The 21,400-nt window shown below is 30.6% G+C and overlaps 1 protein-coding gene and 1 long non-coding RNA gene across 3 annotated transcripts; both read left to right on the top strand.

Moving 5' to 3' along the window:
- The first annotated feature begins 6,274 nt into the window (after positions 1–6,274).
- Positions 6,275–6,921, top strand: LOC123916088 (auxin-responsive protein SAUR32-like). Its single transcript, XM_045967445.1, has one exon. It carries the CDS (start codon positions 6,427–6,429, stop codon positions 6,754–6,756), a length of 330 nt encoding a protein of 109 aa, XP_045823401.1. The 5' UTR covers positions 6,275–6,426; the 3' UTR covers positions 6,757–6,921.
- A 1,692-nt stretch (positions 6,922–8,613) lies between these two features.
- Positions 8,614–11,383, top strand: LOC123916089. Of its 2 annotated transcripts, none has more exons than XR_006812054.1 (3): positions 8,614–8,752; positions 9,607–9,703; positions 9,979–11,383. It is a non-coding gene; the product is annotated as an uncharacterized LOC123916089 (long non-coding RNA). The 2 variants fall into 2 exon arrangements; XR_006812055.1 differs by having other exon boundaries at positions 8,617–8,752; positions 9,990–11,383.
- The last annotated feature ends 10,017 nt before the right edge of the window (positions 11,384–21,400 follow it).

Here is a 21,400-nt window from a genome sequence, read left to right on the forward strand (position 1 = left end):
AAATTGCGACGGAAATTAGGTGTCACAAAGATAATAGTCCGTCGCTGATGACTAACCAAAAATACCTTTTATATTTGGAATTCCGTAGCTAATCAGTGACAGATATGACTTCCATCACTAATTTATGACAGATTCGAAATTTGAAATTCCGTCACTATTATTTGTGACAGATTTAAAATTCTCTTACTAATGTTTGTGACAAATTTGAAATTCCCTCACTAACTATGTCAATTTCCTCACAAATTTTATACATCATTTTTTATATTTAAACCATAAGTTTAACATGTATCACACCAAAAAAAAAACATATACACCACCAAAATACAAAACAACCATCATTAGTATTAACATTATTCTTGAAATTAGAGGTTACAACCAAATTCTCAAAGCAAAAATATACTATTTACTATAACTAAGAATTTACTAGTCCTAGAGAAAAACTCTTCATAAATCAAAATAATAACTCCCTAAGAAATGTGGTTTTCTTGAGCCGAATGCAACAATAACCTAATTTCTTAATTAATATTCACCAACAATAACCTAAAATCAGAAATCACATTTGCAAAAATCACTTAATCAAACACAACAATGACCTAAAATCACCAAAATGCACATCGATGTAAGCTCAAAGAAACGAAATGGAGAGAGAGATGTTTCACTTATAGTGAGATTGCGATTTAGCTTCGAAGAAGAGGAAATGAAATCTGATTTAGCTCCTAATAAACGAAATGTGATAATGTGACAGAGTGATTAGCTTCGAAGAATAAGAAGAAACGAAATCCGATTTGAAGTGATTTTGGTCATCGCTGAGTTTACGATTGAGAGGAGGGATTGCTGAGAAAGCAGTTTTGTGTTTGGAAGCTTACAATATCACGATGAGTATTCACGTTGAGAAAGCTTTTGTGTTTGGAAGCGATGAAAATAGTGATAGGTGCTGAGAAAGCGCTTTTGCCTCTTGTTTGTGAGTAAAGAGGTTTTACAATTTTGGGTTTCAGGGTTTCACACTTTTATTATTAAATAAATACATATTTCACTTAAAATTTAGTTTTGAATATAGATATAGATACCAACAAATATTTTGTTTTGTCTAATCTAAATTAAAAAAAAAAAGTATATTTTGATTCTTTTAAAACAAACTAAATATATATTTTGAATAAAAATAGTGATTATTAATTTATTTTTTTTACGAATGATTATTAATATTATCAAAAAAATAAATATCAAATCAAGATAAATAAAAATAAAAAGATTTTAAAAAATTAAAATTAATATTCATAATTTTTATAAAAATAGTTTGAGAGGGAATTTTTTCCTCACAAAATCAATGTCATACTCTTTTGTGATGGAATTTGTGAGGAAATAATTAGAGAGGGATAAATTTTGTCGCAACATCCCTCACTATGTTAAATCTCATCAAACTTGTGACGGAATTTGTGAGGAATAATTTGTGACGAATTTATCCATCACAAATTTCGTCACAGACTAAAAGTTTCAATTTTCCCTCACTAATTTCGTCACAGTTAGGGAGGGATTTGTTTCCCTCTCTACTTTCCGTCGCTAAATAACATTTGTTTAGTAGTGACATGTGACACAAAGATATCCTATTACATATGCAATAGTAGCCTTCAATATAGTTTGGAGAGATGACCGCCCATACTTTATGCGTAAGGGAAATTAATTTTTCAATAATATGTATAGTATATAAAAATATTTAGAGTGACGCAATTTTTTTTAAGAGATGTATAAATATTTAGAGAGGCCCATATTTTTTTTTTTTTTTATATTAATCAAAGAAGCCTAACACAAATTACAAGGAATACTTTGACTACAAGTCTTATTACAACACCCTACTGCACTATGCCAAGCCTAACACAAAATACTAATTTTCATTTTAGTTCTACCAAGGTACTCATATATTCTTATAATAATTTTATTTTTATGTATATATGCAAAAAAAACATAGATAAATAAAAAGTAAAATATACAAAAAAAAAACTAAAAATAGATGAAGGTAAATGAAAGACTAAGAAAATGATGAATGTTGATGTTTCTTGTATAAGTTCAAAGTTGTAATTGATGAAGTTGCTAATTTGATAAATAACAGACACATAAATTTAATACGCGTTAAAAGTCACAATGATTTTTTACTTTTAACGATATATAATATTCATTTTCATATCAGATGTATGATTTTAAAAATCATATTTAATATATGAAAAATGATAAAGAAGAATTTTTCATGATAAATGATTGTAAAAATTAATCCTTAACATATGTATGAAGAATTGATTTAATGAATAAAATAAATAATGGACGATTTATCTAATATTCAATAGTATTTCTTTTTAATCTAAACTTTTTATGAACTTTAATGATGTATTAAATTGTGTTTTTTTATCATTACTTTAAATATTATTTTGTTCGGCTATCGTTACTTTAATTAAAATCTGAAATACTTCAATTTTTTAAACTAAAAATAAAATTTTCAACTTTAAAATTAAATTCTCGATGAGGAGTATTCAAGATTGATTTATAGTCAATTAGAACAATCTTTCATAGAACAAAAAGTAAATAGGATATGTTCATGATCATGTCCAGGCAACTCGTTCTTTTACTAGTCTTATGGTCTTTGATCATTGTTCGTCTTGTATTGAAATTATTATTATGAATCAAATGCACTAAGTTTGTTTTAGTAAAAAAAAAAAAAAATAGAATATGTGTTCATACAATTCAACTCTAGATATCATTGACCAACCTTCAAGTCTTAATATTATTTGAAGTACTTATAAAGTTGCAGTTAAGAAATAAAAATAGTATGTGATTGGAATTTAGTGGGGCAAGAACTTGCACCGTCCAACAATTGATGATCACTCAGGCAAGTGTAGCTAAAACATAGGACCATTCTATCGTATACATAGGATAGGGTCACTTAACAAATTCACAGTGTAAAACAACATGTGGTTATCGTGCCTTCTTCTTTTGCGTGTCTGATGGCTAATTAGATACATGCTTCATAGTAATCTATCGGTTAGCCGACAGAGACACACCACTTGTGCCTTTCGCTCAATTCGCTACAGTATTCTGCAATTACCAATTTATCTATTTTTGGTCCGTGTTTGTATTTCGCCTGTTATTCAAAAAGATAAAGGCAACATTCCTTCTATTCAAGATGAATAAAATTTCTTTTTTTACCCTAAAAAAAAATTAAACCATTAAGAGACTTTATTATTAAGCTTCAATCACAATTAAGCCACTAGATTTGGATTTGAAAAGTATGTTAGAGAATTTTGATTCGATCATCAACTCTAAACTTAGATCACAAGTTACTTACAACACAAAAAAAAAATATATATATATATATATAGAAGATGTGTAACTTTGGATGAGAATGTTCAAATTCGACTATGACCAAGGACAAAATGTTAGCATCCAGCCTCATACAACCTTGGCCCAAACCACAAATCCCTTAAATTTTTCTAATGCAATTATTGCATATAAAATTTTATTGATTATTGTGTGACGGTTGTTTCTACATAAATAAATATTTTAAAATTGAAGTTGTATTTTGATGTTATTGAAACAAATATGACTCTTTTTGGATAAAGGAGGACTCTTTTTTTAATTTTGTGCGCTTGTATTTATTAAGAGTTCAACTTTAAGTATTTAGAATAGTATCTTCAAATTATATGAGACAACTTCGAGGATGTTGTATTTGGCAACTTTGGTCTCTAACTTGGAGGTACTAGATTATTGAGTTATTGTTGCTTTCGACACTCTCTTGATTTCACCAATAACGTAGTATCAAAATTTTGGTTTGATTTATATACATACGAATTCTCAGTAAGCTCTATAGTTGCAACATTGAAAAAATTGGTTACAAATAAATTTGTACATTTTTTTTTCTTTTTCACAAAAGTAAAATCAACTCACTTCATTGATCAAATAGTTCGTAATACATAGAGAAATTAAACATAAAGCGACTAGACTAAGAATAAGCTTTCCTAACTAGAGTATGAGTAACCATATTCGTTTGCCGTTTTATAAATTTTACATTGAAATTGCGAAACAATAAACTCGAAATACCACTAAATAAAATAGCATCGATCACAATCTTTGAATCACTTTCAAAATTGGTACACAATTTAAAACGGTCATTAAGCTAATTTCCCTATTACAGTACTAAGAAAGTAGCGAATAAAAAAATTAAGAAAAAGGGTTGGTTTGAAACGGTCATTAGGCTAATTTTTCTTTCATAGGTCAAAATTTCTGGCCTAACTAATCTGATTGTTTAAATAATTTTTAGAAGACAAACACTCAACAACTCCTCCATGTAATGTAAGCACAAGATACCTTATTAAAATAAAAACAAATCTTTTATACGATTTTTGTTTTGTTTTTTAGTGTAGTGTTTGCTCAATTAGGATAGAGGAAGAAATAGCCGGACATCCGTACTTGTATATTTTGACTATGAAGATAAACATTAATTATATTACCATTTTTTTAAATAGTACATATTGCCGTCTATAATTTATGTACTATTGTTGTTTGATCTGACGGTTAGGGTTCAAAAATAAAAATAGAATACTGCATCTAATTTCTATTATAATTATTATAAAAAACTACTTATATAAATAATTAATGTATTATATAAATTAGATACATTAATTATTTAATAAATTAAAAATTTATATTTTTTTATAGGAGTTTATTTTGAAGGAGTATTATGAAAGGATGTTGATTGGTGAGTGACAACACTAAATGGACAAATGTTTCCTATAGTATTAGGACTATGGTGTCCTCATATTACAATGATTAAGATTCGTGTTTAAGTGTTAATATATATCATTTTAGTTTCTTCAAAAAAAAAGATTTGTGTTTAAGCCCATTAAACCACTGCCAGAATTAAAAAGAAAATATCTAATAGGAAAAGATAACATTGATGTGTACACACTCTCTTTGAAAAGTCAACAAAGTGAAAGTAATGCACAATCACAAAAAAACATTATATTTTAGCTAAATAAACTCATCAACATCACACATAAAAGAGAATCCAATTTACTACTCTTTTTCTAGTGTGTGAAATAATAGTAGACAACTCATTTCACCTATCTTAAATATAGTTAAAAGTTAAAATATATTTAGTTCAAGTTTAAATTAAATACAATTTTACTTTTAATTTGTGTGTTTGACTGCTTATATAAAGAATGGATTTCCTATTGTAATTTTGTGACATAGTAACAACTTTCGCCCTCCTCAGGCCTTAATAGAGTTGGCATAGGCATGTGTATCAGAGATGATCATCAAGACAGATTTGTCGTCGCCAAAACAGAGTGGTTTTCACCTGTTTGTGACGTGGAGATGAGTGAAGCTCAAGGGCTTCTGTAAGCTTTCAAATGGGTTCGAGATTTACAGCCGGAAGATGTTGATTTTGAACTTGATGCGCAAACTGTTGTTACTAAGTTTCATAGTAAAAAAGATGATGTATCTGAATTCGGGGAAATCATCAAAGATTGTCAACGTTTGCACAACACTTTTTTCAAAAACTCAAAGGTCGAGTTTACTAGGAGACAAGCCAATGTGATCGCTCATGTTTTAGCACGGGCAACCTCATCCCTAGCTAGTTTCCGTGTTTTCACTGATACACCTATTTGTATTCATAACATTATTATTAATGAAATGTTTTAAGCGCCTTTACATAAAAAAAAAAAACAACTTTTGCCCGTCCAATTTAAATTAACAAATAATAAGAGAATTATATATTGTACAAAGATTATTAATCTAAACGGTTTGATTTTAAATTAATGATTGAGATTTATAACAGTGTCATTCGGACATGCCAGCATATCCTTGTCCTGCATGTATGAGGCATCCAAAGAAAGATTTGTGTGGTGTACTGTAAAGATTGGGAGAAAATTAAGGTAAGGTAAAATGATTGAATGGAATTAGATTTTGGAAATCTAGTTGTTGTCTTCTCCAGTCATCTGATTCTGATCTGACTAAAAAAATCAATCCCTTCAATTCCGGAATGGGACGGCACTTTCAGAAAAGAAAAGAAAAGAGTGGTCACTCCTCCACTAACCGCCTGCATACCCCACCATGCAATTGATTCCGTATATATCACGTACGAAACATTATACAGTACTATTATACACGCGGCACACACTTCGTAAAATTAATATGTTATGTTTGCACTTATTTTCTGCATATATAATGTGATGTTTCTACGGACTGAATTTATTATTTTAATCATATGGACCCCGTTAATAAAGTTGTTTGTTACTAGTGATTTCTTTTTAAAAAGGAAACTATACCAGCCTCCTCCACCATACCATTTATTCTTCTCCTCTTCTTTGCTCAATTGAGTCAATTCATATTACTCTTATCTTGCTTTTTGGCAATTCAGTGACAAGTATACTAGTTAAGAAGATGAAGGTGAAGAAGGGTTGGCTAGCGGTTCAAGTTGGTTCAGAGGAAGAACTATCTCAAGAGGGTGGTGTAGATGATTCACAAAGATTTGTGATTCCTATTTCTTATCTTTATCATCCTCTTTTCAAGCGACTTCTTGACAAAGCTTATGAGATTTATGGCTACAACACTGATGGTCCTCTTAAGCTACCATGTTCTGTTGATGACTTTGTTCACCTCAGATGGCGAATTGAAAAAGAATCTACACCTTATCACCACCACCATCATCATCATCATCACAACAACCATCATCATATTCTCCCTCATGCTTTGTCTTTCAATTCTTGTTAGTTGTTAATAATATTACTCACTTTTCTGTCACGGAACAAACCTATGTTCTGATGTACTGCTAGCTGTGTCTTTTTTTCGTTGTGTGATTTTTATAGATGAGATGTTTCTACTTTGTATTTTAATTGAAATAATAGAAATAGAAGAGAAATATTAGTACTATGCTTAGAAACAAATCTTCAAATTATAGTACTTTTTTTGGTGAAACTTCAAATTATAGTAACCTCTTTGTGGATTATAACTTATGTCTAGTCTCTTAATGATATATCCAAATTTTGCATCACACGAGAATATATATATATATATATATAATGATGTTGGATGACTGGGAAGCACCACAAGTGTGTTTATCTGACCTAAGCTATATCATTACTTCTTTGTATACAATGGCACAAAGTTGGAAGAAACCTCTTTGTGGGGTGTTGAAGTGTAATGCTTCTTTTTCAATAATTCATGATAACAATACAAGAATATGGGTGTGAATTAGAAATAATGGGGGCCAATTTTTTCTTGCAATGATTACTTGGTGTTATCAATTTTAGTCTCATTTTATGACTTTGATGATGTTTGGTGGATATTACATCTTGTTTTCAAACTATTCAACCTCAAAAATAATTTTAAAATTAAATAGTATAATATAACTGAAATTATTTCTATTAAAATTGTTGATGAAGATTCCATCGACATTGACTTTGATATTTTTCCCATGGGAATCATCAAAGCCACTTGGCACAACGTCTTCAATAAATAAAAGACCTAAAAATGAAGAGAAAAATCAAATTTATTTTTAAGAAAAAAGGGTGAAAGGATAATAGAAATTAAGTAAGGAGTACACTTAAAATGTCATCAATTTATAAGAACTAATGACCTATTAATCCAAAAGATATAAATAAATCTTAAAATTTATAGATGATTTTATATTTAGAGATTATTTACTTTTACTTTTTTAAAAGGATCTTATAAATAATAACAAAGTTAGTATAAATTAAAATGTGTTTATCAAATTGAGTGAATGTGATAGAGAATGGAGGGTAGGATTGAGCACAAATTCGCGATTCAACTTAAAACTGACATAACCGCTAATATAAGCACTTGGTCGGGGCGAAGCGTGTCACAGGTTGATCGATAGTAGTTAAAAAATTAGTTATGAACGATTGCATACAAGTGGATGCGACTCTTTAAAAATTTATCATGTGAATCACTGTCTACGTGTGCGCTGACTTGCTGACATTACTTGTGAGTCATTGTTTACATGTGCGTTGACTTGATTAAAATCAATGAGAATCAATCTTTTGCAAAAAGAGTTAAAGTTAGCGAGACAAAAAGGCTATTATGAAAATTAAGGGTCAAATTCACAAGTTTGTGAAAGTTAAGAAGACAAAAAAAATGCAATTTAACAAAAAAAAATACTCCCTCTATTCCTAATTATAAATATTAACCTCATTTCAAAGATAATACTCCCTTCGTAACAGGCTTAACAGACTAATAGCAACCGCCACCATCCATTAGGGGTGGGCATGGTTCAATTCAGGAGAAAAACCGAACCGAATTGTTATCAAAATTTATAGTAACTGAACCAAATTGTTTGACTTCCGAATTAAATTGAATTATTAAAATAATTCAATTTTATGATTTTAAACCAAACCATAACTAACTTTAAAAAAATTAAAGTTTACTATTCTGAACTGAAGTAATTTTTTTTAACTATATTATTATTAGTAGTAGTACAATTGAAAAAATATATAAAAACCAAACCAAATCGTATATTATAAAACGAAAACCGACTAAACTGAACCGAACCATTAAACAGCGGACCGAACCGAACCAAATTAATAATAACCGACCGAACTGTTTTAGTTTAGAGTGGTGCGCCACCATGTAACAAAACGCAACGTGGCTTAGAATTTCAAATTCAGAACCACTTTGGTCCGGGGTTTAGGGTTCTTTCTCAGAAGTTCGCAAATTGTTCTATCGGTGTCATCAATTCGCACGCAGCTTGGTACATTCATAAACTTTTCACCTTTTCTTTGCCTATTATATTACTTGTTTGAACAGTAGATCAATAATTTGTTAAGTGACTCTTTCATTTTCTTTGAAATATTATATGTGCAATTGCATTCGACTTTCTTCAAACAGCTTATGTGTAAGCTATTTCTATAACAAAAGATAAAATCAAGTGAAACTATATTTGTACAAGTTATAAGCTGTTTTCATAAGCTATATATCATGGAGAGCTTATGAAAATAAGTTGAAAACAGCTTATCGACATGTCATCAGGTGGAGTGTTAGGAACATTGATAAATAGATTGAGAGGAAGAACATTAAACTAAGTTGGAATCATTTTTTTATGAGAGAAGTCCAATGTACGTTGAATAATGATTCCGAATTCCTATTACATGGATGATTAGTAGCCGGATAGAACGACAAAAAGTTGGAATTAGACAGAGAGGTAGGATCACGCAAACAAGGAAAAAATCTCTACAAATTTTCTTCTTCATCATTTTTTAAGTAACCAATAGTTTATTACTTCTATCTCTATTTAATTTTTAGCGCAAGGCAAAGTGATTATGTCACATGTGCTTTGTGTAAATGTTAAACTCTGATTTTGGGCACTGTATTAGAGATATCTAATTTTATAATTTAAATCATTTATAGGACGATGCATTACTAGACAATTTGTATCTCTCATTATATTACTTTGTCATTTCAACCAAAAGCCTAGCTTCTTAGATCATGAGTTTAACCCTATCAGGGGTTTGGTGCTCTTTAAATTCTTTACAGTATGCATGACACTGGATTTCGCTTTGAGTATCCTTAACATATCTGCTTTTTGTTTCCATTTTTGCGAGATAGAGGAGAGACTTCAACAGGAGAGGATTTGAAGGTCAAGTAGACTGGTCATGGCTGCGAGTTGAGCATTTTAGGATTCTTTAAAAGTTAAAACTAACAGGTTATATTCCATTTCTTTCTTCTCTTTTACCAATATTTGGGCTTCATTGCTATCTTTCTGCTTTGTTTTATATATTACCCACATGGTATCGTGAAAGATGACCCAGAACTATAGGCTATGCGAAATATATAATTTATCAATGCAGATAATTAGTTTTTTTTTTATCACTTAAAAATAAAATAAGATGATGGGTAGAGTTGCTTTCCTGCATATTTAATTTAACGAGAAAGATCTTTGTTGATTCCACTTAAAAATAAAATAACATTTTTCTCTAGTTTTCTTGTAGCCATCTAATCTCACAAGTGTTCTGCTGTCACTTCTGGCCATTGTTGCTACTGCCAACCACCCACCGACGTTGTCTCTGGAAAAAATTTCCAACAACCTTTTTCGGCATAACCACCACCACCAAGACTGGAATTTGCTGATATACAAAACCCCGATGCTTCTAATGCAACAGCCATGACACACACACATGTGCCATTACATCTACCAACTCTTGCCGGTGCGTGAAGATCACACACTGCCATACAAGTTGTCGTTTACAAAAGCGACTTCATTGTTCTCTCCGGCCATTCCTCTTTCTGTTACGGTATTGTTTTTTGGCTGTTGGGTCTTAATTTTCTACTGCCCTATATGGTTTTGTGGCTCGTCGTCTTGTGTTTTGGTGTTTTGCTCGATGTTGTTAGTGCTTATGGGTTGTTTCTGCATTTGCGACTTTTTTGTGAGCATCTGTAATTAGTTGCACATCCTACTAGTTTGTGTGCCTCAAATATTTTTGCTGCCTTTGGTAAAATATCACTGCATATACTGCTTCTATTGAAGCTGTGCCTCGATAATCCATTATAATTAGAGTTTTAGCCGCCAAAGTGAGAGTGTTGACTCAATATTGTTTTCAGCTGCCGGAGTGAGAACCGGTCCAATATTCTTGTGGTTTTGTATGAAATGGAGACACCTTTCAATTAAGGCTTCAGCTACCAGAGTGGGCACTAACCTAATACCGTTGCAGTTTGGGTTTTCTTATTGTTATGGTTTTATATTTTTTTGCTTCTGTCTTACGCGGTTAAGGCTCAACTTTTACCTTCGTCTTTTGATGGTTAAACTTTGGTAGCTTCTGTCTATTGTAATGGTTACACACTTTTGCTTCTTTTAAGTGGTTATGCTTGAGTAGTTTCAGCTACTGGAGTGGGCACTAGCCTAATATCGTTGCAGTTTGGGTTTTCTTATTGTTATGTTTTATATTTTTTTCTTCTGTCTTAAGTGGTTAAGGCTCATCCTTTACCTTCGGCTTTTGATGCTTAAACTTTGGTAGCTTCTGTCTTATGTAGTGGTTAAACATTTTTGCTTCCGTTAATTGTTTAAGCTTTGAGTAGTTTCTTCTACTTAATGGTTAAACTTGTTTTCTGTTTTGTTCCCAAATTGTGGTTATTGAACCTTGATTCTTTTGGAGTGAGTGTCATGGTATGCTAGAAGAAGACCGGAGATTGAAGATTTCTACGAATCATGTACCTCAGGTTGGTGCCTCTATTTTTATGTTTTCTATTTTCAAGGGTATATTTGTAACAAGCTTAAAACTTAGTAAGCTTTAGCTTGAGGGGAAGTGTTAGAATATTATAAATAGTTTGTAATATCTTTTATATTGTGTAAGAATATCATATTTTATTTCCTATGATTTGTTTATAATTTTAGATTGTCTCTTAGGAGGATTAGTTTTTAGATATTAATTTATTTCTTAATTCTATATATAGGACTAAAGTCTTGTATTGTATCCCTATATATATGGTTATGGTTTAGTCTTTTGTATCACAAGTATCAAGTTATTAGAAATAATATTGATCAGTTATTATATTTTCTCTTCCTTTTTTCTAACATCTCATAACATCAACACAACAAAACTTCCCTTGATTATTAAACTTTCATAGACTGAAGTTCCATGTGGTGGCTAACATACCTCTTTGTCCTGAAAAGTAATTAATTTTGTGGTGATTTGATGATTGTTGTTAAATTTTTCATCCTAGTTAGTTAGTGTTTTGAATTTTGATTTAGGTTCCACAGAGCTTTATGCTATGGTTTCAAAAGAAAGTGGTATTCGGCTTTGCTGTTAGGTATCCCATAGGTTATATATACTTAATTGCTATGGACTTGGACTTGGTTACCTGTTCTATATTTCATTCTTAGCATTGGATTACTTTTGTTTTGATTCTTAAAATAATTTTTGAGATCCTCAGATGGTCTCTCACCTGTGACCTAACTGAAATGCTTAATGTTTCATTCTTGTAGTCTTCTGTTTGTCATGTTTGTAATGCTTTGTAATGCTATTTATTGTTTACAGTTGAATTGTTGCAGACATGACTGTTAAGTAATTATTTTACAGAAGAACATGCTTTTCGAGATGTTCATCAAGCTACTAATGTCTGTAAATATTTTGCAGACATGAAGTGTATCTATCCCCCCCTCCCCCCCTGCATGGTTCTTTAATAATACGCCAAATTGAAAGAGAAAAAAAAAATACTAATGTCTGGGCATGCATTGACGTAAAACTTGCTGCCTATGTAGAGCCTTACTATTCAGAAAATAGAAAGCTGACTAAAAGTTGTCCTATCAAAAAGCGTGAATAAGAAGACAAAAGCCATGAAGAATTGGTTTTGCATGATTGAATACAAAAACTCTTGGGCAAGTAATGGCTATACCAGCTATTTGAAGCTAGCCTCCGTGACAAAATATAAGAACAATATCTTTTTAGATTCATTACATAATTAATGTATCCGATGAATATTTTTATTGGTTTTACAATGAACCTAGAAAAGTGAATTTTTTATATTTTGAGTAATGTCATAAAACCATTGGTCATGAAAATTGTTACGTGTTACCCACTTACCCTTGGTTATTTGCTATATTTTCATTTGAATAAAAAAGCTATGGTTCTATCTTCTATGTCCTGACCATGTAGCTATTTTGAATTAGTGATGATGTAGCGTAGCTTAGTGGAATTGCTGTAAAAAAATTCTGTTTTTGTTGATTGTAGCATCTGCTATCCACTTAGGTATGATGCCAGCAATTCTGTTTATGATCCAGATGGCATTGGGGAGATATATATGTTTATCTTTTTATGGATATTGAGGAGATATATTTTTTCACTAAAGTTTTATTTACTTTATTTATTTTACTTAGTATCTGTTTGGTTTGGCGTTACAACGACCCAGACGCGCGTTTCTCACGGTCAAACATGGTTTGACTATGAAATTTCATGTTTGGCTTGGATTCAAATCAAAATTGATTCTCTCTCAAACTCACGTTGAGCTGAAGCTAAGATTCGGAGCTTCTGCGTTTCCTAGAATCGATTCTGAACTTTAGTTTTTGTTTCCAAGGCTCATATTCCCATATTACCCTTTTTTAGTATCTGCCATGTTTGTTGTTCAAGATGAGTGTCCATGGTTGTTGTTTCAAAGAGGAAGAAGCCAAACAAGAGAACAAGGAGCGTAGAGTTTGGGTGAAAAATCGTTGCTTGCATGACGGCAAATCTTGATCTGTTTGACGGTGGTTTGTGCGATGAGAGATTTGTGTTTTTTTTTTTGTGCAAGTATTTATTTTATTTTTTTGAGTAAAAAGAGATTTGGGTAGTTGGTGACATATTTTATTGAGAATGAAGGAGATGAAATTTTGCAATAGAATTTTTGAGACTGAGAACAATTTTCTTCATCTTAGCATCGGAATAGTCTTCTTCATCTTTACATTGGGATCTAGAGAATTCTTTTTATATTTTTGATTAATGGTTCTAGAGAATTCTTGTTTGTTTTTTAAATTTATTTTAATTAATTAGATAAACTCAAAATATTAAACAGGTATAGGAGTATCTTGGTATTGCATATTATACCCTTATGGTAATTTCCACGTCTAAAAGCAATTTTAATTTCAAATTACCAAACAACATTAAAAATTGAGAATCACTTTTAAATAATGTATCCAAACATAAATCAATTCTGACCAACTCACTTTTAACTAAAATCAATTCTGTCAAACTCAATTCTACCAAACTCAATTCTAGCCACCGCTGAACCAAACACACACTTACTTTGGTTTATAGAGTATTATGAAAACTCAACTCTCACATCTAATAAAGATGATGTCTAAATAGAACTCTTTAGGGGTGAATTAACGATTACACTTGATGATGTCTCCTGCCTAGTGCCTACTTCATGATCATCTTCCTATTAGGGGTGAATTTTATACTCCACCCTCAGGTATCAACGATGAAGGAGCTGCGACACTTGTAGAGGAGTTGTTGGCGGTGTCTTATGACATTGCTATGGATGAGACAAGGAAGCAAAGGGGTGAATATTAAAGTCAAGAGTGGATATTTTATGTGTACCGAACACAACTTCAACATGGTAGATATGAGTGTCCTGCTTGCTAGGGCATAAATCATTGGTAGGATGTACTACCATCTTTACCAAAAAGAAGTTCACGTGTGTAGATGTGGATTGTTCGTTGTTTTGTCTACCTGCGGAAGATTTTGTTGAGGCTTGATAATTTAGGAGATGCCTCTATGTATACCACAAAGCAGTTTGTAGGGTCTCTATAAGTAGCTCAGTGGTATACAACTATACATAGAGACATCTCCTAAATTATCATATAACCATTGCAGTACATCCCAGCGTAAATGATGTAGTTAAAAATATGGTGAACACTCTGATATATACCTTATTAAAAATATACTGGCATACTGTTGAGGTTGACAATTCTAATAGATCCACAAATAGTGTTATTTGTGAACCTATCACAATTGTACACCTCAACAAGTGATAAACACTATTTTTGAACATATTAGAATTGTTCACCCCAATAGTGTATCAGTAAATATTTAAATAAACATGTACCGAATAATTCACCTAATAATATTATTATTATAAGAAAATGACAAATAATTTTATGAAAAGTAACATTTATTAGTGTTTTTGGTATATTTAATTAATTTTAAAAGGACAATTACAAAGAAAACGAATGTAGTAAGAATATTTTGTCTTATAAATACATCTTAATCTTAATTAGTAGTAGCTACTACAAGAATATCTATTTGCAGGAGTGTGAACTTTCCATTTTAACAAAAATAATAATAATATATCTACTGTGTTACATTAGGATTTATATTTAGAGACTGTTTGTTATAGCTTTTTTTAGAAAAAAATTATTTTTTTTATAAAAATAATCATTTTTAATTGTTTTGCATTTGTTTGTTACAGATTTTAAAATAATCAAAAGCTAAAAATAATCAGAAAACAACTAAAAATGAGAAGCTACTAAGAGGCCGTTTGTTATAGCTTATTTTAAAAAAAAATCACTTTTTTTATAAAAATAATCACTTTTAATTATTTTGCATCTGTTTGTAACAAATTTTTAAAATAATCAGAAGCTAAAAATAATCAGAAAACAGCTAAAAATGAAAAGTTACTAAGAGTAGCTTATAAAATAATAGATTTTTTTTAGAGAGAGAAAAGAAATGTTAAAAGAAGAAAGTTATTGATAATTAAAAAAAAAATCACTTTTATAAGTTCTATCCAAACGAACTAAAGATTATTTTATTTAAAAAAATGATTTTTATTATAATAAACAAACACAAAGTAAATTCAACTTTTCTAAAAATCTCTAAAAACTAATCTCTAAATTATTTTACATCAAAATCACTATTTTTTTAATCCGTAACAAACGGCCTCTAAGAGTAGCTTATAAAATAATAGATTTTTTTTAGAGGAGAGAAAAAAAAAATGTTAAAAGAAGAAAATTATTTATAATTAAAAAAATCACTTTTATAAGTTCTATCCAAACAAATTAAAGATTATTTTATTTAAAAAAATTGATTTTTTTTAAATAAACAAACATAAAGTAAATTCAACTTTTCTAAAATTCTCTAAAAATTAATCTCTAAATTATTTTACATCAAAATCACTATTTTTTTAATTCGTAACAAACGGGCTCTTAGGAGTAACAATTTTAAAAACGAGCCCACAAATAGGGACCGAGGATATCATTCTTTTTTTATTTGTACATGAGGATATCATTCTTTATGCATTAGGAATATATCATTTTATTGCTTCTCGTGAAAAGCTTGCCAAGCTTGCCAGTTATGTTGAAATATGCCTTGAAATCTCAGTTACAAGAAGTTAGAAAATCTTTGTTGAATCTTTTTGCATCTTTGCTGTTTTTGAGATTTTTTGAGAAAAAATATTTTTTCTTGGATGACACTCTGACTTGATTTGTTTTATTTTAAAACATATTTACTACTAATTTTTGGCATATATATTTTTCTATAAATAGGGAGTGTTTTATTCATAGAAAAATTGAGAGAGGGGGAAAGAGAGCACCATATGAGGGGTTAGTGAATAAGGATTTGCCGCAACACCAAGGCTAGGGTTTTTGGAGAGAAACAAGAGGATTGTCTCTTGGGTTGACTCTAGGGTTGTGCAAATGGTTATTCAATACACCTTAGGAAACACTTAGCTAATTGAGTCTCTTGGCCACGAGAAGATATTCGGGTTTTGGGTAGAATTATGATTAATTCCTTGTAACCCAATTGCGGATTTCTTTGTAAAGTTACTCTTTGATATAGTGGAACGGAGAGACTACTCTCTCCCCCATATTAAATCATTATTGGACCGAACTGGGTAAACAAATTATTGTGTTCTTTCTTCTCATTTATCTCGTTTATCGGTTATTATTATTATTGCTTATTCCGCTTGTTATTTGATTGTCGTTTTATTTCTCCACACATCAAGTTTTCATTGGTGTGAATTTTATGAGAATTCATTCCAAGCTGCATTCATTTTATTTTTGTTACTGTATTTAATTTTAATAAAACATAGTTGGTGGAATAATATGAACCTACTTCTTGTTAATTGTCACCCTACATGCTGATGCTATATCCTATTTTTTATTTGTATATTGTGTGTGCATGATTATTCTTTTGTTTATGTCTTTTGTGTGTGTGTGAAGTGATGAAGCATATCGGAATACCAGTAGTAACTTTGTACGACAGTGGGCTCATTTTCAATATGAATTTCCAATTCATCTTTTTAGTTTGACTAACAAGAAAATGGACATAAAAATTTAATATGACATGACAGTGGTCAGAAATTACACAGATATCGTTCTTTGTTCCCGGTATTTTTACTATCAAGACTGCTCTTCTGCATCAATATTCAATATAGTAGTAGCACTATTTCTTTAATTTGAAAATGGTAGTAGTATCTGTAATTCAGGTTTGTTTAGTTGTGTTAGGAAATCACAGAGAGAGAGAGCTGAAGAAGAAAAAATAAATATTAGCACAATTAACATAAGAATATAATAATGTAAAAATTTCAAAATCGGAGAATAACTTACTACTGTTGCTTAAATCGACAATTAAAGAATAAATATTATATGAAAATTGTTATAACACATGTTAAAACAAAAAACTTGAGATTTTTATGTATAACATTGAGCTCTCCACCATTTACTTATCTAAGCAACACGAGACTTCTCCAATATATTTTATTTTTTATTTTTGAGTCATGCTAACCGGTGCTACGGGAACACTGAGGGCACCGATTAAAGAAACAAAAAATGAAATTTTAAAATTTAAAATAACACTATTTGTAAATATGCAATCAGCAATTAATTGTCCTTAAAAACATAAAGCTTGTGATATGATTTGTAGGTTGAAAATGCAAGTAGTAGTTCCAGTTGTCGAAAGGCCAAACAAACATCTTTGGATTCCAAGGCTTGACATGCACAGATCTTCATATACTCTTCCTATAAAGTCGATTTTAGTAATAAATATCTGCGCTGATAAGTCAAAACATTGGGACATAGCTTTCCTGTTCTTGAGCATATGGCACAACAATTGAGACCTTATTATATCACCATCTTATTCAATTTCTACCATCCATGTTTTTTGAAGGAGTAATTTCTATCACCTCTTTTTTTATAGTAGTACTCCCTCCGGTCCTTATTATAAGGAACACTTTGAAAAAATCACACAGACCAATGAAGCACATTTAACATAGTTATTTTCATTTAATACTCTTATAAATTTTAATTTATTCCATGTATGCCCTTATTTAATTACTCTTTATTCAACTAACTTACTTATTTTTAAATTCTCTCTCATAATAAATAAGGGCATAAGTGAAATTGAACATTTAAAACATTTGAAAATTGGTCAAAGTTTCTTATAAAAGGGACCAAAGTTTTTGCCCTAAGTGTTCCTTATAAAAAGGACCGGAGGGAGTAGTTGTTATTTGCATGCCGTTACAAAAACAAACTAAATAATTGAGATTTGACTTCGATTGTTTAAAAGAATTTGAGTTTAATTTATGATGAGAGTAATATACTAATAAATTTAATATTACTTTGCTTTGCAGTCGAAACATGGATTATCTGATCCATTTCTCGTAAATCAAGGTTAATACCAAAATATATATACTATCCTTAGAGTGTTTATTAATTGTCACGAATTTTACTCCCTCGGTTTTTTTATAAGAAACACATTGAAAAAATTACACAGACCAAGAAAACATATTGTAAGTAATTATTTTTATTTAATACTCATATAAATTTAATTTTATTCCATGTATACCTTTATTTAATTACTCTTAATTCAACTAACTTTCTTATTTTTAATATTCTCTATCATAATAAATAAGGGCAAAAGTGAAATCAAACATTTGAAAATTAGTCAAAATTTCTTATAAAAATGACCAAATTTTTTCACCAAAGTGTTTCTTATATAAAAGACCGGAAAGAGTATTACACCAAGAGCATCTCCTTTAACAAGAGTTTCATCATTAAGTTTTAAACACTATACGGTCGTACCATGATTTTTGTTTCCATTGAAACACATCTGAATATGACAATACGAGTTTCATAAAAAATTGAAAAATATGTATTGTTCCATACAGAGGGACAATTAATCATGCTTGTAATCAACAAACAAAAAAAATTAATTAAGCTAAAGTAACTTATAGTAACTTATAAGTTGTTTAATAATACACTTTGGAGTAAAATTATTGCGGATTATATAAATATGATGTAACACATTGGAGCCCACTAAATAAGAGATAAGTACTCAAAATGAGTTACATAGATTATATCTATTGGAGATGCTCTAAGTCGTAAATACTTGTCCCTTATTATTTGATCCGATTTTAAATATAAACAAAAGTCAAAACTTGAGCCAAATACATTTTGACTTTTGCTTATATTTAAAACCGGAGGAAGTATATCTAGATTAACCGACGTGTATGAAAAACACATTTATGAAAATGTGTCAACCTCTTAAATGAATCTCAATTATTTTTTAAAAAATTAATATCTAGAACAGCTACACGCGGATGATATTTTTTTTTTCACCACCAATTTTTGGTCAACTGGACACATGTTCTGGTTCAACGATCAGTTATGGCATTAAGTAGTTTCAACCCTCCGATCGCAATTGCTTTTCTTATCAAGTTCAGCATCAATCATTATTGAACCAACTAACAATTGATTACGTGGACGACACTTTATTAATTAGTTTACAAAAAAATACGGTGTTTTACTCCCTCCGGCCTCTTTTGTAAGCAAATAAGCTCATTTGCACACTTATTAATAAGTTACTTTTAAATCTTGATTTTATGTAAAATTTATATTATAATTCCTAAAATGACCTTAATTGCATTGAATAAACTTGATTTTGTAATTTTTGCTTATATTTATAAGGCCAAATTTTTTTTGTTAATTTTTATTTATAAATAAGGCCAAATGAAGTACTCCCTCCGATCTTAAATATAAGCAAATATCAAAATGTATTTTATCTTAATTTAAGGCAAATGCATTTCGATTTTTGCTTATATTTAAGACAGATGAGAATATTGTTTAAGAGTAATCATCATCAAATCATGATACTATGAGAAAAATACGCAATAGAATGCACACACATGATACTACTAGTGACTAGTGATGAGAGGGTTATGATGATCCCATAATTGAAAATGTGGGGGGGGGGGGTCCCTACTTGAAGAAGAAGAGCCAAGAAGGCAATGCAACGGTGGTCCCGCCACGTGACTTAGTCTTAAATTGAGACCATGTGCTTCTGTTCCCTCGTGCCGGTCCCACACTCCGCCGTACCAACGAGCATTTATTGGAATCACATGCCGATGCCTGCAGTGTACCATGCTTGGATCGAAAAACCTCAGCCGTCGATTCCACTTACAGGGGTTTGACTCTTTTCATTTTCAATGTTTTGGCGCGGATGAGTGTTACTATTTTTCAACCTGACTTTTTTTATAAAAACAAAAATACTATTGTACGTAACATTTTTCAAATGGAAAATGCTAGGATTAACTGTTAGCATGACACTTTTCAAATTTACATATACCCAAATTTGTGTAGTACATAGAGTGTGTTTGATTTGTTAAAGGGTAAGTACTGGACAGAACAGTACAAGACAGAACAGCACAACAAATGACAGAACAACACAGAACAAACTTTTGGGATATTGAACATTTTTTTGTCTTATACGATATTTTGTTAATAAAATGGTATTTTGGCATTTTAGACAACTTGTACTACGGACAAAAAGTTGTGCTGTGGTTTAGTGAGGTACAAAAAAATCTGTTTTTTTCCTGTCCATTGCTTCCCAGTTTGTCCAGTTCCTGAAACAGTTTTACAATCAAACACAGTATAACTACAGTTGTTCTGTCCAGTCCCTTATTTTTAGCGAATCAAACGGACCCATAGAGTCATGTAGTATTCATTTGGACTCTTATCTAAAAAAAATAAAACTCCTTTGAAACAATGTATAAGAAAGAAAATAACTTAAAGTATAGTCTAGTAGTAAAAGCATAAATTTTTTATTCCAAAGTTTACCGAGTTGGAATTCCTCTATTTTCTATTATTTCTATTTTTTTATTACCAAAGTTTTTAAATATTTTGGGGTGTGTAAAAGATATTTGAACCCCCTCAATTGTGTTACACGCTTTCATTTATATTCTCAAAATTACTCCTTCCGTCCCATTTTATAAGATCTCATTTGACTAAATGCATTATTCATATTTATTGTTTTGACCGTCTTTTTTTAATTTACATTAGAAACATAAATTTAGTTTGTTCTCCCTTATTATAATTAATTAATATATGTTCCGGACTGCGTCAAGGTCTTTTTTTTTTTTTTTTTTGAATCGGCAAAATTTTATTAAGCAACCTTCCTAACAAGAAGTATAGAAGGCGCAAAAGAGCAAAGAAAAGGTGAACACCACCGGTACAAAACAAGGGAACAGGATTTAATGCTGTCCAAAAAGGTGCAGTTTTCACACAGTTTTAGATCAGAACCGTCCGATCTAAAACATGTGGTTGATATTGTTTTAATATATAAAACTGTGTGTTAAATCATAACCGTCTGATCTGTAATGGATGGCTGCGATCTGTTACTGCGTGAAACTGCGTTAAAATTCAACAGCATGAAATCCGGATCCCAAAACAAGTCCAAATCACCCTATAACAAAGAGGCTATAGAAGCCTACTAAATACAACAACAAAATCTGGAAAAAACAACACGGCACACAAACAAGTCATGGAGGTACATTGAAGCGAGACTGAGAGTCTCACTACGACCGATTGATTAAAGGACTTTGAAGAAAGTGTTAGGACATGAAACCCTAATTTCTTCGTATGAACTATTCTAACCCT

The sequence above is a fragment of the Trifolium pratense genome, linkage group LG3 (assembly GCF_020283565.1).
Source record: "Trifolium pratense cultivar HEN17-A07 linkage group LG3, ARS_RC_1.1, whole genome shotgun sequence".
NCBI classification, from domain to species: domain Eukaryota; kingdom Viridiplantae; phylum Streptophyta; class Magnoliopsida; order Fabales; family Fabaceae; genus Trifolium; species Trifolium pratense.

Bases quoted from the DNA above. Each gene is read 5' to 3' on its own strand.
- LOC123916088 (XM_045967445.1), top strand. From the start codon at position 6,427: ATGAAGGTGAAGAAGGGTTGGCTAGCGGTTCAAGTTGGTTCAGAGGAA.